General features: G+C 37.7%; 2 protein-coding genes and 1 pseudogene across 2 annotated transcripts in view; 2 read left to right on the forward strand and 1 right to left on the reverse strand.

Moving 5' to 3' along the window:
• Nucleotides 1–8,006, forward strand: part of LOC131155291 (syntaxin-43-like) — a 29,529-nt gene extending 21,523 nt beyond the window's left edge. The window contains exons 2-8 of the mRNA XM_058108325.1: nt 4,955–5,231; nt 6,204–6,293; nt 6,555–6,632; nt 7,114–7,191; nt 7,267–7,332; nt 7,418–7,498; nt 7,636–8,006. Coding sequence (XP_057964308.1) covers nt 4,955–5,231; nt 6,204–6,293; nt 6,555–6,632; nt 7,114–7,191; nt 7,267–7,332; nt 7,418–7,498; nt 7,636–7,743 — 778 coding nt within the window. The 3' untranslated portion in view covers nt 7,744–8,006. The remainder of the gene's footprint in view (nt 1–4,954; nt 5,232–6,203; nt 6,294–6,554; nt 6,633–7,113; nt 7,192–7,266; nt 7,333–7,417; nt 7,499–7,635) is intronic.
• Nucleotides 8,007–9,518: 1,512 nt separating this feature from the next.
• LOC131156098 (large ribosomal subunit protein eL27y-like) lies at nt 9,519–9,942 on the reverse strand (annotated as a pseudogene).
• A 738-nt stretch (nt 9,943–10,680) lies between these two features.
• The window catches only part of LOC131156099 (two-component response regulator ARR1-like), a 30,436-nt gene continuing 18,071 nt past the window's right edge, over nt 10,681–23,045 (forward strand). Inside the window, exon 1 of the mRNA XM_058109546.1 lies at nt 10,681–10,885. Within this exon, the coding sequence (XP_057965529.1) occupies nt 10,681–10,885 (205 nt within the window). The remainder of the gene's footprint in view (nt 10,886–23,045) is intronic.

The raw sequence follows: 23,045 nt of genomic DNA on the forward strand, positions 1-23,045 counted from the left end.
TATTTTCTTTGAACATCAAACATTTCTTTCATATGTCCTCTGTACTCTCCTCTTCTACTGTGATTCTCCCCTCTCTTGAGGAGTAGTTCTCAGATCCTCATCAAGTCAGTTCTCGTTTTAAACCAGGTATTGTGTATACACGACGCTCCCACCCGTAGTCTCTTCCGGTAGCTTATCTGATATTTGATCCTACCACACTCTAGATTTAGTCAGTTGCAACTCCTCCATAGCCTTTGGTATGTCGCTCTTCTCGAGTGTCTGTACCCCCAGATAGGTATGGGTTTCCCTCTTCAAGTTCTGGCAATTGTGTTTCAGCTCTTACTGCTGCATTGTCCAATTTAGATATTCCCACATCCTATTCACACGCTGCCAAGCATGATCGTTGGTGACAAGCTATGTAGGAAGAAATTGTCACTCTAGAGGCCAATCACACTTGGGACATTGAGCCTTGTCCTCCTAACATTGTTCCTTTGGGTTGTAAGTGGGTTTACTCAGTCAAGGTCCGAACTGATGGAAGTCTGGATTGTTACAAAGCTTGCATTGTTGCACTTGGGAATAATCAAGAATATGGTGTCAATTATGAAGAGACCTTTGCTCCTATGGCTAAGATGGCTACTGTTTGTACGATTTTGGCTATTGCTGCTTCCAGTGATTGGCCACTACATCAAATGGATGTCAAGAATGCTTTTCTTCATGGGGATTTTAAAGAGTGTTTTTATCTGAAGCCATCCTATGGTTTGTTTCCCTCTTCGACTTCATATGTGTGTAAGCTTCGTCGCTCTCTTTATGGTCTCAAACAAGCTTCGAGGGTTTGGTTTGATAAATTCTGCACCACTTTATTATAATTTTCATTCAAGCAGAGCAAGTATGACATTTCATTGTTTCTTCGGAAATCAGACATGGGTATTGTTGTTCTTTTGGTTTATGTTGATGATATTGTGATTATTGGTTCCGATTTTGCTTTACTTGCTCAGGTCAAGACTCATCTCTCAGAGTCCTTTCATATGATCACAAATTATTTCCTTATTTTTCAATTCATTATTTTGTACAGTTAGCATATATATTTAGTTTACATGTATAGGGCTTAACAGTTATAGTTTACATATATAGGGCTAGAATCATGCTAGACCTTATTTACTTTCCATGTATAGCATTCTTGTAAAGTCTATATATAATATACAGAACTCAAGGCCAAATCATTCGGCCATTCACACAATACTTTGGCATCTATTATGCAAGTTGAAGGAGAAACTGAAGATGATGTAATGCATAGAGTTAAAGCAAGTTGGGTAAAATGTAGAAGTGCTTCAAGTGTGCCTTGTGATCATAGAATACCCCTAAAATTAAAAGGGAAGTTTTGTAGGATGACTATAAGACCAGCTGTGCTATAGGAATCAAAATGTTGGGCGACGAAGAAACAAAATATCTAAAAAGTAAAAGTTGTCGAGATGAGAATGCTTAGATGGATGAGGGTATAACATCGAAAGATAAATTAAAAAATGAGCATATTCGTGGTAAGTTAGGTGTAGCTCTTATAGAAGATAAGATAAGGGAGGGACGACTCAGATGGTTTGGGCACTTGCAACGTAGGCCACATAGTGCGCCAGTAAGGAAGAGTGAGCGAGTTATTGTGGGGGACAGTAGAAGGGGTAGGGGTAGACCTAAAATAACTTGAAATGAGATAGTAAGGATTTAATAGTCTTAAATTTGTCAAAAGAAATGGTCCATGATCGCATAAATTGTTCAGAAAAGGATTCATATAGCCGACCCCACCTAGTGAGACTTAAGGCTTGGTTTTGTTGTTATTTTAGGTGAATCTCGAGCCTTAGGACAATGTATTCAACTGACAGTACAAATGTGTAGAATGTGATGTCATATCGATAAGATCCATAGGTTCATCATTGAAGCAGCGGGTGAATGTCTAAACTCAGCCACCATCACATGCCAAGCTCAACAATTTGCTTTTTTGAGATGTGATTACGATGTTTTCTAGTACTTATAGAGTAATGAAGCTATTCTATTATCACTAGAATTCACTTCTCTAGAGCGTGATGTGGCAAATATTAGATCCGCTTATCTTCCGTGAGCAAGGACTCGTTGCTGAAGTGTGACATAGCATTGATTAGATTTGCTTGCCTTCTTTGACTGAGGTCTTCTTGCAAGAGTGCTGCATGGCAGCCATTAGATCCACCTGTTTCGTGAGCAATGACGTGGTAGTGGCCAAATTAAAAAACGTGAGGTTCATCAAAGGCAGTTCAAACATCACTGCTTGAGAAAAAGCTTCTACTACTTGAAAAGCTTGTGGAAAAATTCCATGGGCTGAGAGCCAAGATAGGATTAAAAAAAAAATCACGGTGAAGACAATAATCCCACATATAGTTTTCGTTAGTTTGAGGCATCTAAGACCCCATCAAAATTCCCTCGATAGGGAGCCTAGAATGGGAGAACCAGCATGAACCCAATAAAAGCCCGTGCACTTAAATGATTGGCCAAAATTTCTGTTGGCATAGTATGACATGAGCCCTATATGTGGGCATGAGCTCAGTATGGCATGAAGTCGGTATGTAGGCATAAATCTAGTGTGGACATGAGTTTGATATGGCATGAACCTGGTGTATGAGCGGCATGGCATTTGCCCAGTGATGTATGACAAGATGCAAGAGGGCAGAAGGCTTCTGGGCAGCAAAGGATTAGGGACAGAACAGGAGATCAAAACAGAGAAGAGAGGAGAAGAAGAGAAGAAATCAGAAATAGAGAGAATTGAGAGAATTAGGAGAGAAAGGGGGAAGAAGAACAGGGCAGAAGAGAAGAGAGAAGGGGATGATGTGGGGACTGAAATGGAAGAATGGAGATCGAAGTTGGGCTCTGATACCAAATGATGCGGGGCAGCACCAAGGTTCTGCCATAAGAGAGATTAGAAGAAATAGAAGAGAGGAAGGGAGGGGAAGAGAGGAGAGAGGAGATGCCAGGGGGGAACTCACGTTCAATCAACAATTCAAATTTTATCAACATCTAACTGCAACATAGCTTTCACACACTGTTTACAAGAAAGCCTCTTTACATGAAATTACACATAAACCCCTAAAACTACATTACATACAAATATACCCCTATTTTACACAAATATTACAAATAAGCCCCAAATACACATAATCCTATACAAATTAATACTAAGCACACATAATAAACTACTAACTTAACCCCAACAATTATCAAACCAATTCTTCTTAAGTAGTCCCCAACTTGGATCTTCCCAAGGTCTTGCTTCTTGTCATACATCACCCGGTATGGGCATGAGCCTGGCATATGCTTTAGCTAGGTATAGGCAGGAGCCTGGTATGGACATTAGCCCAGTATGGGCATTATGCCAGTGTGGCATTAGCTTACTTTGGGCATTAGTCTGCTATGTGCATGAGCCTAGTATTGGGCACATGAGCTTGTAACTGGAAATAATGAGCTTGGCATGGAAGCGGGTTGTTTTAAATTGGTCACTTGCACTTTTTCCAAATCAACTACACTCTGATTGCCTATTTCAACTTGGTGTTAAGTTTTTAAATTTTGCTTTTGGGTTATTGAGGCCTTTTTTGGTGTCCGCGTTGAATCCTGTTGGCCAGTAAGCCTTCATCATAGGGAGGATATTTTGAGGTTTGGAGCAGTTTTCTGGTTGTTTCTATTTCTGATCCCTTTTGACTTGGAGTCTCTAAAGCCCATGATGTAGCTAATTAGGCATACCATTTTGGTTGATTTCCAATTTGGAGTTGACCAGAGATGCCTGCATCTCAGAAACGTCTCCATTTCATGTTTGCTTGATTATCTTTTATCCTCCCCGCCCCCCAAAGAAAAAAAAAAAGCATTAGATGATTTAGTGCTCCAGCTTCCTTGCAGATTTGTCAACATACTTGAGGAAAATCACAAACTAGGTAAATACTTAAGTTGACTTTGGAAAAAAAATTTGCTTTGCTTATTCTGTTTTCTCATGGTCCTAATGACACTAAACTTCATTTTCTTAGAGCAGTTTTTTCAACTTGAATCTCATTTTGTGTATTCATGTGTACATTTGGGGGGTTCGTGGTTAGATTTATCACGAAATTAAGTACAGCCTTCTTGTTATATGGTGCTGCAAGTTATTTGTTGATACATCCTGTGGCATTCTTATGATTGACCATTTTGTAAACATTTCATCCATAATTTGGTTTTCCTAGTTCCTTTTGAGAGGCCTCAGCTAGAAATCCATGAGTGAACTGTGCTTTTTCCCACTAGTTTCCCACCTTCAGGTCCTGCTTGTGCAAGTAACCTGCAATATTCAGGTTATATAACAGCAATCACATTTTCCTGTATCACTTTTATGCATATCAAGTAATTTGAGGGCATTAAGATCCCTATTATGTCACTTTTTTCATAAGTCCACAACTTTTTCTTATGCCCTTTCGTTGCCCCAAAATAGTGGGACTTACATATGAAGTTGTTGCAGGATTTATTTTCATTGTCTAGGAAATTTTTATGTATGATCTGCTTCAACTTCAGCATTCATCACATATGTCCTGCTTTGCCTTTCTAATGGCACAGTTGACTTCAATTTGCTTTGCATTCATTGGTAATGTTGTTTGTCATCCCAGAGCAATAGGATTCACAGCTGTTGTGATGGAGCCGATATTGTGGGGACATGGAATTAAGTGGTAATTGTTAATACATGGGCAATGAACAGAGGGGCAATGAGATTCATCTTTGCAGGATGTGCATGCATGCTCAGTTATCACATTTGGCTCTATTGCATTATATAAATCTAACATGCTGATTTGAAATTTCCGAATTGCCCCTTTAGCAGCTTCATTTAATCATTTTGGTGCTGCAACATGAATTGTGCTCTGCTTCCCTACAATTAAAAGGCAACTAGTCATGTTTTGATATTTGTAATTAACATTCCTAATTGTCAAATACCATTTGCATGCTGCAGTAGGGATACACTTACAGTGGGTTTGCCACCAGTTTGGGTTGATGTTTCTGAAGAAATAGCTGCAAATATACAACATGCACATACAAAAATGGCAGAGTTAGTGAAGGCTCATGCTAAGGCTTTAATGCCTTCGTTTGGAGATGGTAAGGAAGATCAACATGTTATTGAGGCTATTACAGGAGAGGTTACTGATTTATTGAAGAGGTTGGAAAAGAGATTGCAGAAACTCTCTGCAACTGGAGCTTCTGAGGATTCAAATCTCAGGAAAAATGTTCAGGTATGATTCTGACAGTTGTTATCGGGTTGTCCAAAGCATTATGTAGCACTGCATAACATTTTAGCATTAGTCATGGACTCATTAGTGGTGGTTCTCAGTTTTCTATTCTCATAGTTGGTAGTATGTTACTATTGGATGCATCAGAAATTTTGTTCGTTTAAGGGTAGGCTGTGGCACAGTGTTAAGTTTCACTTGCTTCAACGGGACTTGAGCATCATGGGTTCAAGTCACAAAAACAGCCTCTCTTTTTTGAAGGTAGGCTGCCTGCTTGCATACCTCTGACCCTACAAGGCCTCCTGTTTTGGCAGGAGCCTCAATTATTGGTATTTTATTTTTTACAGTTGAAGTATTAATGTCAAGGAGAAACCTGTATATGTTTTTTATTTGGTTGTGGTAAGTCAGTTATTCCTCCTCCCACCCCTTCCCCTTTTTGTGGGGGAAAGGACAACTTGTTGAAGCAATCTATCCCTCGTAGGAAGGGAAAATTCAGATCTTGGCCTAATTAGTATTTTAAAACCATCTATGCTACCATTTCCCGCCCACCTCCCTAAAGCTAAAGAGGAATATCCATTTCAATTCATCTGATTCGGATGTGTATGCTTTGTAGTAAAACCTTCCTTTATTGCTGGCAAGCTCTCCTGTGTATGCTTGCTTGAATACCATAAGCTGATTTATCCTTTTCCCCCCTCTTTTGTGGCCCTTTCGCATTCTTACCTGTTATATCAGTTGGTGATTTTTAATTTATGGAAAGCATATTTTTAATACATTGCATGCAACAATGACATCATCAATTCTATCTTTAGTTTTGTGTATGCATGTGTGGTGGGAGGCTCGGGACAATGAAGGGGCTCTTTTTTGACTGATTTTCCATATACATGCATACACTTCCCTCCCCTTCAACCCCACATTTCTTCTTTCAACGGCAGGTGTCCTTCATGGATTGTCTCACTTTTGATCTTTTCTTTTGGACAGCGTTCCCTTGCTACAGACCTTCAAAACCTTTCAATGGAGCTTCGAAGGAAACAATCAGCATACCTAAAACGCTTGCAGCAGCAAAAAGAGGTTTTATTTTAAATTTATTGCTTTTATGCATTAAATAATTATTATTTGTGTAACTTATGTGTAGTATATGGGTCCATTAACAATTGATAAACATCAGGTATGCTCCATTTGATTTTCCAATGTTACACAAATCCTCTCCCTAATTTCGTGATTAGTTTATATGTTTAACTGCCCATACACCAACATGATTTGTTATGATTTTAATGTCTAAATTTAGCCTGGAATTGCTTCTTTGATATATATTTTGTTTGTTTCATGTAGGGGCCTGACGGGGTGGACTTGGAGATGAATTTGAATGAAAGTAGATCTAGATTAAAAGATGATGAATTCAGTGACGTGGTATGCTTCTCCAACTCTTCCCCCCACCCCACCAATCTTCAATTTGAGCAGAATTTTCTTCCAGCTGTTTCTCATCTAGGTAATATAGTTATCCAAATTACCTATATAAAAGTAAATAATGGTAAATTTAATTTGAATTTACTTCCAGGTGTTCCTTTTCCAAATAAACTAACAACTCCACTTGTTTAAACTAAAAATACAAATTGCTATAATTTTTGCTCTGTTACTATTTAATTATTGTTTATAGAACTGTGGTTTATAAAATTGTGGCGCGCGGGTTCTCAGCCTATTCTTTTGTACTAAATGGGAAACTTCTTGATTCTTGACGGATGATTTCTTTTTTGAAATTGCTATCCATATTCTGGTATGCTAGGTTTGGAACCCGTACACATCCTGTCATCCGGTGGAAGCAGCTTTTGCTGTTTTTGCCTGACCGTGTGTAGTTTTCACTTCAATATGAATTTTTAATAAAATAATTCAGGGTTTTGGCGAACATCAAATGGCCAAGCTGAAAAAGAGCCAGCAGTTGACTGCTGAAAGGGAGAGAGAGATCAGACAGGTACTTGAGGGCTCCTCAGACCCTATTTTGTTTGCTCATTTTGCACCTCTTCTAATGAATAAAATCTCATTGCAGGTTGTAGAATCAGTAAATGAGCTTGCTCAAATCATGAAAGACCTCTCGGTCCTCGTGATAGATCAGGTGAAGGCCATGTTCTTACACTTATGTCCACAAGCTGCTTTCTCAGCATTGCGGTATGACTAGTTGAGTTGATTTCTCCTATTAGGGCACAATTGTCGACAGGGTAGACTACAACATTCAGAGCGCAGCCACATCAGTTGAAGAGGGCTTTAAACAGCTCCAAAAGGTTCATCCACTGTCCCCTCCCCTCTCTTGTAATTTATCACTTGAGCGCGTGCATGCACTGTGGCAAATGCATATGCATGTGTGTAGTAGCTGCTGTTAATGGCTTCTTTTGAGGGTGGGTGGGTGTTGTGATTGCAGGCTGAGAGAGCGCAGAAGCGAGGAGGAATGGTAATGTGTGCAACAGTGCTTGTTATAATGTGCCTCATCATGCTCGTGCTCTTGGTCCTTAAACACACATTCTCGTAATCTCTTATTTTTTTTTTGCTTAATTGACCTCCCGAGTGCAGCAGTACACAGGCAGCGAGCTTTTGAAGGTAGCCCCTGCATTTTTGGGGTTGGGGGCATTTTTGAGCCCCACGTTATTTTTTGCATTTTTGGGGATCCCAGGCTCCTTCATACCTTAACTTTGTGATGACTAACAATTCTTTTGTGCAGTATTTCAATTCGATAGAACTGGAAAAATGTATATATATATTACTTATCCAATGATAAATCTGATATTTTTAGCATAATTTGTAATTTTTAGGGAGCGGTATTTTCTCATAATCGTCTCATATTCTGGTCTATACAATACTTTAAAGCCTTACCTTCAATTCATTGTCAAGTCAAGAATGATATTTTAGAAGGAATGGAATCATTGTCAAAATATAATCACTGTATGCGAATGATAAATGGAATCATATCTTCAGTTTTGTTCCCATTTTTTTGGCATTCCTGAATGGTGGCGGGAATGAAACGAAAAATGTAGATTTTAAAAATAACATAAAATTGTTTACTTATATAGTTTTTTAATTATAAAGCTTCAATTCAGCTTTGATTTTTTTTTTTTCTATAAATACTTTGTTATGAAATAAATGGTGGGTTCGACGTTGAGGCTTGAGCTAGTGTGCAGTTAGTCTGGTTGTAGCAAGAATTGGATGCTCATCTTCCCTACTGCAACGACAACGCATGCTAGAGTAGGGACATCTATCGATAATAAGAAAGAATAGAACAAGGAAGAGTAGAATAAGAAATATACTAAGGAATATTTCATTAATTGAACATATTGAATACAAGACCAAAGGGGAAGACGAGAATTATTACAAGAGGTTCCTAGTTATCGCTTGCTCTATTGCTCTTTGGGTTAGAAGATTCTTTTGTTGTGTTTTGTGGTTCATATCTTTGAGCGAATGATTTACACAAGTAAGAAAAGCTTAGAAAAATTAGTACTGTGGGGAAGCTGTTGACGATTTGGCTATAACCGTTGACGATTTGGCTGAATTTCAAAAGATCTACTCTCAACTTTTATCCGTTGAAGGTTTTGTAGACAGTTGTTTGAACATGTAGAGACAGTTTGGTCTCCGTATCTTTTCGTCGACGGTTTGGGCTCTAGACGGATTCGCTCAAGAGACCAGCGCTGATTTAAAATTTGAATACGAAGGTCAGTATGGTTAGGTGTTTGGAGGGAAACCGTCGTAGTATTTATAAATACATCATTCTGGGTGTATTCTTATTGTAAGAAGATCATTGTATTATGTCTTTTGATACTAAGATAGTGAAACTCTTGCTCCTATGGATGTAGACATTGTCGAATCACGTAATTCCTTGTGTTCTTGTGTTGATTTTTATTTGCTTTCATATATACTGCGTGGGTGTGTTCTATATTTGTTCTTCATTGATTGCTGTGTTTGATTTTTGCTGTGCAAATTTGGATTTATTCACAACAATTGGTATCAGAGCATTGTTGTTATGGCATCAGACACTTCATCTGCGAAATTTGATGTTTTCAAATTTGATGGAATCGAAAACTTCGATTTGTGGCAGAGAAGAGTGAAATATTTATTTGTGTAGCAAGGGATGGTGAATGCCTTGTAGGGGTGAGCATAATTCGGGGAAACCCGAATTAACCGACCGAAATTGGTCGGTTCGGTTCGGTTAAAAAAACCAATTCGGTTGGTTCGGTTATGCCTTCCAACATTTCGGTGAATTGGGTTTCGGTTCGGTGAATAGAAAATATTAATTCGGTTAACCAATTAACCGATTTAATAAGGATACTCAAAACCAGAGCTGAAGAACCACCTGTTTTTGCTGGTCTTGAATCTCTCTTCGAGCTTGGCCTTTGTTTCTTTGGTGGCGGTGACCTTCTTGTCGCGGGACTGAAGGGTTTCGAGCGTGACGATGTCCTTGAGATCGACGTCGAGGGTGTACCGCGTGGGCATAACGTGGTTGTAGTTCACCAGCTTGATGAAGGCCTTCACGTGGGACTTCTTCGCGGTCTTCTTGGCAGAGTCCTTGGAGTCTGCAGATCACCTTCTTCGGGTACTTGGCTATCTCGGCAACCAAACAGTGCCTGTATGGATGGTCACAGGTGCCATCGTCGAATGATCGGATGATCACTACTTTGTGGCCGGCGTAGTGGCCTTGGAGGAGGACCACCGCCTTGTTTGGCTTCAGAAACTTCACCATTCTCTCCCTATCCCCCCCTCCCCTCTCTCTCTCTCTTTGAGTAAAACCCATGCAACTAAACGAGCTCAGTTCAAATTTTGGGTCCCAAATGAAAGAACCCACCAGCTCGGAAGAAGAATTTGAGCTGGTAATTGAGTACACAGCTCTGTGGCTGAACCGGAAGCACGTTATGTAGACGAAGGGTCTGTACTCCGGCGCTAGCCCCTCGTGCCCCATCTCTCTCTCTCTCTCTCTCTCTCTCTGAGTTTAAAAAAAGGAGATGACTCTGAGCTTCAATCAGCTTGTGCCATTGATTTTGGTTTTCTTCCTTCTGTTTTCCTTCTCTCTCACTGTCAGATCTTCAAGCAATGGAAGTATAGAGAAGGAAAAAACATTAGCCATGATAAAACCTGATGGATTATTGGGTAACTACACGGATGAGATAAAGAAAGTTATTTTTGATTCTGGCTTTGAAATTATCAAGGAAATTACAGTTTAACTTGACGAGGATAAGCATTCTTTGAAGAGCTTCTTTCCCAGCCTTAATACATGAACCTGCCTTTCGGTTAAATTCAGTTAACCGAATTACCCGAAAAAAAATTCGGTCGGGTTCGGTTCGGTTTGGCCCAATGGTTCGGTCGGTTCAGTTAATAGTATTCTTTAACCAAAAATTTCGGTTAATTCGGTTAATTAACCGAATTTGGCCGAACCGACTATTTGCTCACCCCTAATGCTTTGTATGGTGTTCAACCGGAAGGTATGGATGAGGCTAATTGGAAGGAATTAACGGCAAAGACAGTTGCTACGATAGGATTGTGTTTGACTGATGAAGTGCTTTATCATGTCATGGAGGAGGATTCTCCCACGACTATTTGGCAGAAGTTTGAAAGTCGCTACATGTCTAAATCTCTTACAAATAAACCTTTTCTTAAGCAAAGACTTTATTGGATTAAGATAGTGGAAGGTTTGAATTTGAACTAGCACATCAACGTATTCAATCAAATCATAAGTGATTTAATGTGGGTTGATGTGAGATTCGAAGAAGATGATAAGGTGTTGATGGTATGAATTCCTTACTAGAGACTCACATGTATGAGAACCTGGTTATGACTCTTACTTGGGGTAAAAGGACCTTAAATTTGGAAGAGGTGGCAAGCGTGTTGTTGGGGTTTCATCAAAAAATGAAAATCTGCGATGACATCTCACACAGGAAAGGGCTTGTGGTGAAAGGTTACGATGATCGTGGGAGAGGAAAATTTAGAAATGGATTGAGTTACAAATCCTAAACTCAATCCAAGAAGAAAAAGGAAATCCGATGTTTTAAGTGCGGCAAAAAAGGGCACATTAAACCAGAGTGTTCGGATTGGAAGAAAGGGAATGCTTAAAAGCAAGAATGAACTTTAAAATCAGCAAATGTAGTTCAAAGGAAATTCATATTGCAGTGATGGTGATATACTTTTAATTTCATCAGGAATGTTAAAACCAAAATGTTTGATGGTGCTGTAAAAACTCTATGTGATGTAAGACATATTCCAGACTTATGGAAGAGTCTAATTTCATTAGGCACTTTGGACTGTAATGGATTCAATTATAAGTCCGAAAGTGGAGTAATGAAGGTGTGCAAAGGCAATCTAACGGTGATGAAAGGGTAAAAGTTAGATGGAAACATTTATTCAGTGTTGGGGACTACAAATGTAGGTGGAGCTGCAGCCGTAGATTTTGAATTTGATGAAACCATCTTATGACATATACGGTTTGGGCATATGGGTGAACATGACATGAAAGAACTTCATAAGAGGAAACTCTTGAAAGGTATGAAGTTATGTAAGCTGAATTTTTGCAATTTTGTGTTCTTGGGAAGTAAAACAAGGTGCAATTCAAATCAGCTATTCACAAGACGGAAGATATTCTTGATTACATATATTTTGATGTTTGGGGGCTTGTTAGAGTAGCATCACGAGGAGGACATGTTTATTTTGTGAGTTTTGTTGACGATTACTCACGGAAGGTCTGGGTATACTTCACGCAGCACAAGTTCGATATGTTTGCCAGGTTTAAGTTGTGGAAAGCTGAAGTGGAAAGCCAGACTGGGAGGAGAATCAAATGCCTCAAGTCAGACAATGAGACCGAGTAAGATGATTCTAGGTTCATGGAGTTTTGTGAGTAGCAGGGCATTAAGAGACACTTACTTTTCGCCGAACACCTCAACAAAATGGTGTGGCTGAAAGGATAAATCGAACTCTAGCTAAAATAGCTCAGTGTCTTAGGCTTAATGCAGGGCTAGCGAAGAACTTATAGGCAGAGATAGTTAGTATGACTTGTTTCTTAGTAAATCGATTGCCAAGGGCATCACTAGAGGGGAAAGTGGTAGAGGAGGTATAGACGGGGAAATGCGGTAGACTATTCCGGATTGAAGATATTCGGTTGTACAACCTATGTTCACGTGTCTAGTGAGGAGAGATTGAAGCTTGATGCAAAGTCTAGATGTTGCATCTTTTTGGAGTATCAAAATGGTGTGAAGTGCTTCAAGTTGTGAGATCCAATGAAAAACAAGGTGGTGATCATTAGGGATGTAGTTTTCGATTATAAAGCTATGGTGAAGCGTACTCAAAAATTTGATGAAGAGAAACAGGGACAAGAAAACTGGAGCAGAGATGAGCAAGTTGTGTAGGTGGAGTTAGAAACTCAAGGCAATGATAATGATCTTGGTCCCCTGGTTGTAGGGAGTTCTAGCTTAGGAAACTAGCAAGTCGACAATTTTCCTATAAAGAGATCTAGACGCACTATCAGACCACTGCCAATGTATGACTTTGATGATCTAGTATCTTATGCATTCATTAATAGTAGTAATGATCCAACTACATTTCAAAAGGTAGTGTATGACTAGGAGAAAAGTAGGTGGTTGACTGCTATGATGGAGGAAATGAAGTTGTTGCATAAGAATCAAACTTGAGTTCTAGTGGAACTTCCAGATGGGAAGAGGGCGATAGGCTGCAAATGAGTATATAGGAAGAAGGAAACAATTTCAGAAAATGAAGGAGAGAAATTCAAGGCACGATTAGTGGCAAAGGGGTACTCATAGAAGAAGGGAGTAGATTATGATGAAATCCTCTCACCTATGATCCGAGACACTTCCATCAGGGTTGTGTTAGGATTAGTAGCTTATTATGATCCGCATTTAGAAAAATGGATGTGAAGACGACATTTCTTCATGGTGACTTGAAGGAACATATTTATATGGTACAACCAGAGGGATTTAGTGAACCCGGGTAAAAGCACTTAGTTTGCAAGTTGAAGAAGTATTTTTATGGGTTGAAACAGTATCTAAGGTAATGGCACAAAAAAATTGATTCCTATATGATCAGGATAGGCTATAGGAGGTGTGAGTATGACTGCTGCATGTATATGAAAGACCTTGATGATGGTTCTCTTATTTTCTTATTACTGTTTGTCGATGACATGTTAATAGCTGCGAAGGATTTAACTGAGGTAAATTAGTTAAAGGATTTGTTGCATAAAGAGTTTGACATGAAAGATCTTGGTCCAGTCAAGGAGATACTTGGAATGGAGATTTGCTAGGATAGAATTGTAGGGAGGTAATGGTTATCTTAGGGTAGTTATGTGGAGAAGGTGTTGGAAAGGTTTAGCATAGCTGATGCTAAACCGGTATGTACACCTTTAGAGAGTCACTTTAAATTGTCTACTACTGAATGCCCAAGTATAGATGATGATATCCGGAACATGTCAAAGGTCTCCTATGCTAGTACTGTGGGGATTTTAATGTATGCCATGGTGTGTACAAGACCAGACTTAGCATATACAGTAAGTGTAATGAGTAAGTTTCTCTCTAATCTAGGTAGACGACATTGGGAAGCCGTAAAATAGATTTACAAATACTTACGGAGTACTTCTAGTTATGACATCATGTTCGGCAAGCAACATGATAGTCCATCAATTGTGGGGTATGTAGATGCTAATTATGCAAGGGATATGGATGACAGAAGGTATGTAACGGGTTATGTTTTTACCCTTGTAGGAGGACCCATCTATTAGAGGTCCATGGTACAATCCCTGGTGGCATTGTCTATAGCTAAGTTTGAATATATGGCAGTTGCCGAAACTACAAAGAAAGCCTTATGACTTACCAGTTTGGTCAAGGAACTAGGTATACAGTAAGGTGGGGTTGTGATGCATTGTGACAGTCAGAGTGCCATCTACTTTGTGAAGAATCAAGTGTATAATGCTAGAACCAAGCATATTGATGTAAGGTTCCACTGGGTCCGGGAATTAATTACTTTAGGTGAACTTGTACTGGAGAAGGTTCACACATCTGAAAACGCAGCGGACATTTTGACAAAATCGGTTACTATCAAAAAGTTCAAGCATTGCTTGAACTTACTTCATGTTTCCAAGTTCTAGAAGGGAGATGGACCTAACCTAACGTTCTAAGATCAGGGTGGGGCATCGGCCTATATTTTTCAGATTTCTCCTAAGGGGTAGATATTTGTCAAGATGGAGATTGTTGTGTTTTGTGGCTGATATCTTTGAGTGGATGATTTACACAAGGAAGAAAAGCATAGTAGAATCAAAACTGGGGGAAAACCGTTGTTGGTTTGGATCTAACCATCGACGGTTTGACTAAATTTCAAAAGACCTGCTCTTGGCTTTTATCCGTTAAAGGTTCCGTCGATGGTTGTATGAACATGTAGATACGTTTTGGTCTTGGTATCTTTCTGTCGATGGTTTGACTATAAATCATCAATAGTTTGGGCTCTAATCGTCAACGGTTTCAGCAAACCATCGACGGATTCGCTCGAGAGACTAGTGCTGATTTTAAATTTTGAATATGAATGTTAGTATGGTTGGGTGTTTGGAGGGAAACCTCCGTAGTGTTTATAAATACATCATTCTGGGTGTGTTCTTATTGTAAGAAGATCATTGTATTGTGTCATTTGACACCAAGATAGTGAAACTTTGCCGATTGCTCCCATAGATGCAGGCATTGCCGAACCACATAATTCCTTGTGTTCTTGTGTTAATTTTTATTTGCTTACATATATACTGCATGGTTGTGTTCCATATTTGTTCTTCATTGATTGATGCATTTAATTTTCACTATGAAAATTCGAGTTTATTCACAACATCTTTATATGGAATGGAGAAAGGGAGTATGTTGTAACATATTCCGTTACAATACATGTGACAACAACTGCTTTTCTAAATCTACTTTTTTAAGACTAAAGCTAATAATACAAGATACATGACATAAAGTTGAGGTTGACATGACAGAAGCATTCAGAACATGTGATCAAGACACAAGAAAACAAAGAGTTGAGCTGGTGTATTCGTGACATCTAATAGATCATATCTTGCCTTATATTCCTCTTGTTCCTCTGCAAGATAGAGGGCTATGACTTCAAGGTCGTCAATAGTTCCATTATTGCTGGTTTGGTCCATATAATATAGTGCCAACCTGTTTATTATATAGGTTTTTATAGAAGTGGGGGAACCAGACTGAGTAAGGGGTGGTTGGCTCTTCCATCATCTTGGTAATGCACTGGGTTAAATAGGTCCTATGGTAGCTTCTTTAGATCAACATTATTAAAATAACACATATTTTTTCTTATTTCAACCTAGTGGGAAGCTGATAGGTGAAGATCTACGAATGGATTTTCTTTGAAACTTCTTATCCTTTTCCATATGGGGAAGATGTTGACACATCTCTCCCCTCCTTAAGTTTGGACTTTGCCCTTGAGATGGAAAATGACCAACAAATATGGGAATCCTGTCATGAAATCAAGCCAATTCACCCACTCTTCCTTAGTTCTAAACAATAGGAACCAATCTTTTAGATAGCTGTACTATTGGGGCCTTTGCCTTTTGTTTGTGATGAAACTGTATGTCCATGGCTTGTGTAGGACTATAGGAGAAATAAGGCCTCTTTAGGAAAATTGATATAGGACAAGGTGGGTACCTAGAGACCATTGAGGTAGGGATAGAGTGGGTGCCAATCAAGATACTTAAATGGGGTGTAAACCAGACCATAGTTGGAAAGAAGAATGGATTGGAGCCCTTATATCATTTTGGTGTTTCCCTTATCAATGGTATGACAAAGAATATTGTCTTGGATATCACTAGGAAGACTTTAGATTCTTTTTGACTCACTCGAAAAATGAGTAGTTCGGAAGTTATCCCAAGTATAGGAGTTTAATCATGTAATAATTAGTCTAAAGATCAGATCGTCTCCTCAGGAAATGCAGTCTAATTCAAAATTTCATGTAATCCCAAATAAAATAAGAAAAGAAATTTTTATTGAATACAGTTCAGTTTCGAATTTTCTGAGATGTTTGAGATTTTTTTTGACGAATTAAAGCAACGTGAAATTTAAACTATGAATCCTAACACGCACTAAATTTAACAATGAAAAACGAAAATCCTACGCTTAATGAGTTAGGCAAGAATTAAAACCCACGTTTGAACTTTCGAAAAAAAAACTAAAGATGAAGACTTTAAGCAAAAACTTAAGCACGCAATTAAAAAACTCAATCAATCACAAATTCAAACAAAAACCAATTTTAATGCGATCAAGAACGTAAACCAAAATTAATTCTTAACAACTAAACAATAAACTAAACACAATAAAAATTTGGATTTTAATTAAATGAACTTAATTTAAATAGAACCTAAACAAATTTAATTTCTAAAGAAGGTTTTTTTCTTTTTTTTCTTTAGAGATCAAACCGAACTTTAACAATGCAAAATAAAGTAAGAAAAAATTAACTCTTAACAATAATGCTAAATAAGAAGAGAAATAAAATAAGTTAACTTTAATAATAATAACCCAACATGAATTTAAAAGCTTAAAACTTTAATTGAAACACTACTAAAAATTAACAATTTTCATTCAAGTATTTAAAAACAAGAGAGAGAGAGAGAGAGCAGCTGGCCCATATGGAGTGAGGCAGCAGCAGCCGTGGTGGTCTTCCTTCAGCACACAGCAAAGAGGCCATGGCATAGCAAGTAAAAGAGTAGCAAGGGCTCGATTTTGGGGTCTTCCAACAACAGGCATGCACGATAGAGAGTAGCAGCCAGTAGAGCAGGAGAGCTTTTGAAAGGAGAAAATTGCTCTTTAAAAAGGCAAAATGAGGAGCTTATGGAAAGAGCTCAAAAAGACCATGAAATTCTTCAAGGAGAAGTAAGAATTTTGAAAAATAAAATTGAAAATGTTTTGAAAGAAAATACTCTTAAAAAACAAAGTTAAAAATCATGGTAAAATCATAAGAGGAAAAGAAAACACAAATAAATTCTTGGGAGTTAAAAGAAATAACTTTTCGAAAAAGAATTTGAAATCCTCTTGTAAATCACACGGTCATGCCTTAACAAGCAAAATTAATGTAATTAAGTCAAGACCTTCACATGGAAACAAGATTTATCTATATTGTGAAAGAAAGAGTCATATTAGATATTTTTGCCCATTTAGAGGAGTTAGAGGCAAAGAAAGAAAAATGGAATGAGTTGTAAAGAAAACCAACCCATTGGGACTCAAGGAGGAATGGGAACCAAAAGGAAACACATGAGCTCTTTGAATTGTTTCTTTAGGACTTAGGATTAGGAATTAGGTTTAGGTAGATTTAAAATCCACCTAGGTAAAAGTATTTGATGAGCTCAAAGTGAAAAATCCCAAATTTTGAATTGTTTAAATTACTTTGTTGGGAACTTTTGAAAATCATGCCAATATTGATGAGTTCAAATTATAAAACCAATGTGATACTTTAATTGTATATGTCATTATCAATTGGTTTCTTCTTGAAAATGTTGGCTATTGTTTATGGGATAAATAGCATGTGCTCCAAGCTTGTAATTGGAAAAACCTTGTTTTCTCTTGTGAATTTCTAAGGTTTTGATTTTTTTTTTTTTTTTAAAGCATGCTATGATGTGTTTTGATGATATATGCTCTTGCTTGGATATATAGTAGATTTCTTAAAAGCATTGCAAAACATATCCCATACATTGACTTGAGCTTTAATGTAAGCTAATCATAACAACTTCTGGAAAATTTGCATTGAATGACTGACCTACATCATATGGTATAGTTCATAGAAATCATCATTCAAGTTTTTGCAAGAAAGCCATTCTTGGTTTTTTCAAGTGTTATGGTTTAGCAATTTTTTTTGGGCACATGTATCTAGCACACACTCACCTCACCACCATGATATCTTAGATTAAGAGGGAGAAATCATTTTTTAGTAAAATGAATTTTTGCCTCTCTTTTTGATGACGACCAAAGGGGCAGATGATAGTTTGGTGTCCTTTTTGTTAAGAGAATGTTTTGTGGTGTTATGTGGGTGGGGGAGGGGGGAAGTGAAATGCATGGAAAATGCATGTGAGGTAGAATACATGTGGTAATTCAAAGATAATATGAAAGTTCTAATTGTTTATTTGTTTTATCTTACACGAACTTTCTATTTTATGGTATGCATGTTTAAAGCTCTAATAGATATGGAAAATATAGTTAAATATTTTTACCTTTATGCATATAGTAAGATGGAGCAAATGTTAGTCTTATCTAAAAATATGCATAAATTGAGGGGGAGCTTTAAATCTACCCTATAGGAGAACAGCAATGGTTTTCTATCATCAAGAAGGGGGAGAATGTTAGCCTTAGAGGTTACGTAAACTTAATTGTCTTGTTTTGATGATAACAACCCATTAATGGTTATAGGTTAGCTTATCTTTGCATATCATGCCATAGTAAGTATAATTACAAATGCAAAGATTAAGTAGATTCTTAATAGGTTAGATATCATCAATAAGGGGGATAATGTTAGCCTTGATGGCCACACTATCATGGCTTATTGAGTTTTGATGATATTAACTTACTTGTTGTTCCTAGTGTCTTCCATCTTTGCAAATTATGCTTAGTACAGGAACAAGTGACACATTCACGAAGTACCGGATCGAAGGCAAAGATTGGACCGAATTGATGATTGAAGTGGGAAAGATCAAAAGGTCACGTACTCGGATGAACCCAAGCACAATCGATGGAAGCTTCATCTTTGAATTATTTGTAATAAGGGTTATGTGTGGTAGGAACTGTTTTAACTCTTGCGTTTTGTTTCTGCATAATTTTTGAGCAAGAGTTGAGCCAATGCATGCATATTGGGACACATGAGTATATAGGATTGCACTAAAGTTAAACTCAATATTCATAGTTTTCTAAGTTAAAATAAGAGTTTGTCAAATTAATCCTAAAACTCAAATATGTTTTCAAAGGGACAAGTTTTTAACATCCTAGTTTTAAGAACATTTTTATACTTAGTCCCGACTGTGTTAAAACAAGTTTTATGTCTTAAAGGTTCAAAGAAAGTCAAGTATATTTATAAAAGGACATACTAAACATGCATATAAGATATCAAAATGAGTTTTCAAACATGTTTTATTAATCAAGATATCTTATATTCAAAAGGAAATTCATTTGGATAAGTTTTAATCTTCATTACACTTAATATATTTCATATACTTTTGTCCAAGAATGTTTTGAGTCATTAAAACGTTTTTTGATAAGGAAAAACAAAGCAATCGTCACTACCGTAGTACTGCCTTAAGTCTTGAATACTTTTCGGTATTTGGGGCATAACTTTTGCCAAAAAAGTCCAAAAAGGACGATCATGGCGTCCCTGGAAAGTTAAGACAAAATTTCACAACTTTCATGTTGATGACTTTTTTCTCATTCAGGACACTCGCCAAAAAACACAAGGGATTTGTCGACGAGTGGAAAACCGCTAGTTTACCAAATAAAATATCTTTTCTTCCCCCCAACGGCTAGTTAATGGCTCCTTTGGCTCTTGGGATATAAATACAAGTTTATTCTTGACTGTCAGTTTGTTTATCTCCCTATAATCGATGCACAATCTCATGGTTTCATCATTCTTTTTCACGAACAAAATTGGCGCTCCTCAGGACGACACACTAGGCCTGATAAACCCTTTATCGAGCAACTCCTGTAACTGATATTTCAATTCTCTCATTTCAACCAGAGCCATACGATATGGTGCTTTAGATATTGGTGCAGATCTCTGCAATAGATCTATAGTAAACTTTATCTCACGGTCAGCGGCAAACCAGTAAATTCTTCTGGAAAGACATATGGGAATTCTCTCACTGCTAGTATGTTAACTTGTCTCAATTCTTCTTTCGGAAATTCTTTTATGTATGCGACATACCCCTGACAACCATCTTGAAGCAACCTCCTCACTTGAATAGCCGACACCAACTGTGGTGAGGCACGTACGCGTGATCCTACGATTGGGTCCTTTTGCTAATCGACACTTAATTCTCCCAAATGAAGGAGTATATATAGACATATCGAAATTTTTGACCGTTGGGGACCTATTAGGGATTGTTATAAAAATTTAATGACATTTAACCCATTTTAACCCTGTTTAAAAATTTTAACTGTGGTAAAAAATTAGGTGCAACTTGAGAGGTCCGGTCGACCAGAACAAGTTCGGTCGACCAAGTTTCATATGGTTCGGTCGACCAGGGGACTTTTGAACTGAGGGCTCGGTCGACCAGGAGAAGGCGATTTCTCAATTTTTCGAGTTTCGATCGACCAAGCCATTTTGAACTGGCTGGTTCGGTCGACCAAACCTTTGGGATTTCTCCCGAGGACCCTCGGTCGACCAGGTAGTTGGATTTCATTTTTGTCTCGGTTGACCAGATGGTCAAAATTTTGACCCCAGGGGGTTTCGGTCGACCAGGGATTTTTGAACTACCTAGTTCGGTCGACTAGGTGGTTAAAATGTTGACTAGAGAGGGTTTCGGTCGATCGGGGCTTTTTGAATTATTCTGGTTTGGTCGATTAGAACCTTGGTCAATTAGTTGACCCAGGGAGGTTTCAGTCGACCAGGTCAAAATGAGCTGACTTGGCTAGTCGACCGAAAGTGCACCAAGTGTGCATTTCGGTCCTGTTTTGAAGCATACAAACCCTATTCAGGTGCCTAACAAATATATGTGTAATGTGTGTGTTCTAGGGTCACTTGGGGTCCAATTTCAAGACACCGAAAAAGTCCGGTGTCGATTGACCGAACCCTAAGGTCTTTCTAAGGTCACTTTTAGTTCGCATCTGGTTTGAGCTTACAAAATAGATCATACATGTGATGTGTGTGAGCTTATTACAAACCAAATGTCCTAATTACTATTACAGACCAAATAGATATGAAATGCATTACAAAAAAAGATTTGGTCTTCAACTTCACTTTCTCTTCGTGCCGTCAATGTATCTGCTAATGTAGACCTGCACAAGAAACTAGATATTCATCAAATACAAGAATATTTGTCATTATCAAAACCGGGCATGAGCTATAAGGTCAATAAGGGTTTTGGGTTTTGGATTTAGGGTTTAGGGTTTAGGGTCTGGAGTTTAGGGTTTAGGGTTTATTACTTACTATTTAGGGTCTAGGGTTTAGGTATTCGGGTTTACAATTTTGGGTTTAGGGCTTAGGATTTAGGGTTTATGGTTTCGGGTTTAGGGTTAGGGTTTAGGGTTCAAGGTTTAGGATTTAGAGTTTAGGGTTTAGGGTTTAGGGATTAGGTTTTAGGGTTTAGGGTTTAGGGTTTAGGTTCTAGGGTGTAGGGATTTGGGTTTAGGGTTTCGGGCTTGTGGTTTCGGTTTAGGGTTTTGGGTTTAGCGCTTTCAGGGTTTTGGGGTTAGGGTTTAAGGTTTAAGGTTTAGGGATTAGGGTTTAGGGTTTAGGGTTTAGTTTTTAGGGTTTAGGGTTTAGGGTTTTGGGTTTAGGGTTAGGGTTTAAGATTTATGGTTTAGGGTTTAGGACTTTTGTTTTAGGGTTAAGGGTTTAGGGTTTAGGGTTTAGGGTCACTATAAAAAATAAGGTTATTAGTGATGGTTTTCAATTAGTCGCTATATTTGCCATTACTAATACTTATTAGTGACGAATTTTTCAAACCGTCACTAATAGTTGAGTATTAGTGAGGGATTAAAACCGTCACTAAAAACCTAAGCCCATTACTATAGATTCTACACCGACTCGACCAAAAATTGTCACTAAAGCCATAGCATTAGTGACGATTTTAAATTCGTCACTAATGCTGAATTATTAGTGACGGTTTTAAAACCGTCACTAATGTTCTATTATTAGTGACGATTTTAAAACTGTCACTAGTGCTCTATTATTAGTGATGATTTTAAAACGGTCGCTAGTGCTCTATTATTAGTGACGATTTTAAAACCGTCAATAATGCTCTATTACTAGTGACGGTTTTAAAACTGTCACTATTACTCTCCAGAACCGTCATTAAAGTCATAGTATTAGTAACAGTTTGAGAACATTCACAAAAACTTTTTAAAAAGGCAATATTAGTGACGATTTTGAAACTGTCACTAGTACTTAAATTGGACAATTAGTAGTGAAGTTAATTTTTTTCCCAATTATTAATTCCTATAAAAATCTGTAATTAAATTACATTTTCTTATACATAACATTAAACCGTAATTGCAAAAAAAATTCATAAATTATTCAAAATTCTAATTCAAATTTAAATACAAATACAAATATATTATACAAATTCAAATTCAAATACAAATAGACTTGTATTAATATGGTTTTGAAGGCTTTTGATCATTCTTAGTGAAAAACATCTTTTTATACCAAAACTTAAGCACCTAACACTTTGCATTGTTGTTCTTCATTCACAAGTGCTCATTCTCTCTTGCTCTTTAATTGTATTTGATTCATTACTTGAGAGATAGTGTGAAGTTTATTTTGTATTTAATATTTGCTCATTTGAGGAGCATCATATTGTATTTCCATCATATTCTTGTAAAAGTTCTTTGTGAACCGTTTGGTGAAGGTTCTTTGTGAACCGAAGAGCCTCTTTGTGAGTGGGTAGAGATTTGTTCCTGAGTGAAGGCTCTTTGTGAGCGTGGTAGAGATTTGTTCCCGAATTGTAAGGCTTCTCTGCCGGTGAAGGAGTTCCTTAGTGGATTGTGGAATCCTTGGGTTGGTCCCAAGGCGTGGACGTAGGTTTGGTGCCGAACCACGTAAAAATATCGGTGTTAATTTTATCTACCCTTCTCTTCATTTTATTTTTTTTGTGCATGATTT

This window comes from Malania oleifera, chromosome 5 (genome assembly GCF_029873635.1).
Source record: "Malania oleifera isolate guangnan ecotype guangnan chromosome 5, ASM2987363v1, whole genome shotgun sequence".
Taxonomy (NCBI): domain Eukaryota; kingdom Viridiplantae; phylum Streptophyta; class Magnoliopsida; order Santalales; family Ximeniaceae; genus Malania; species Malania oleifera.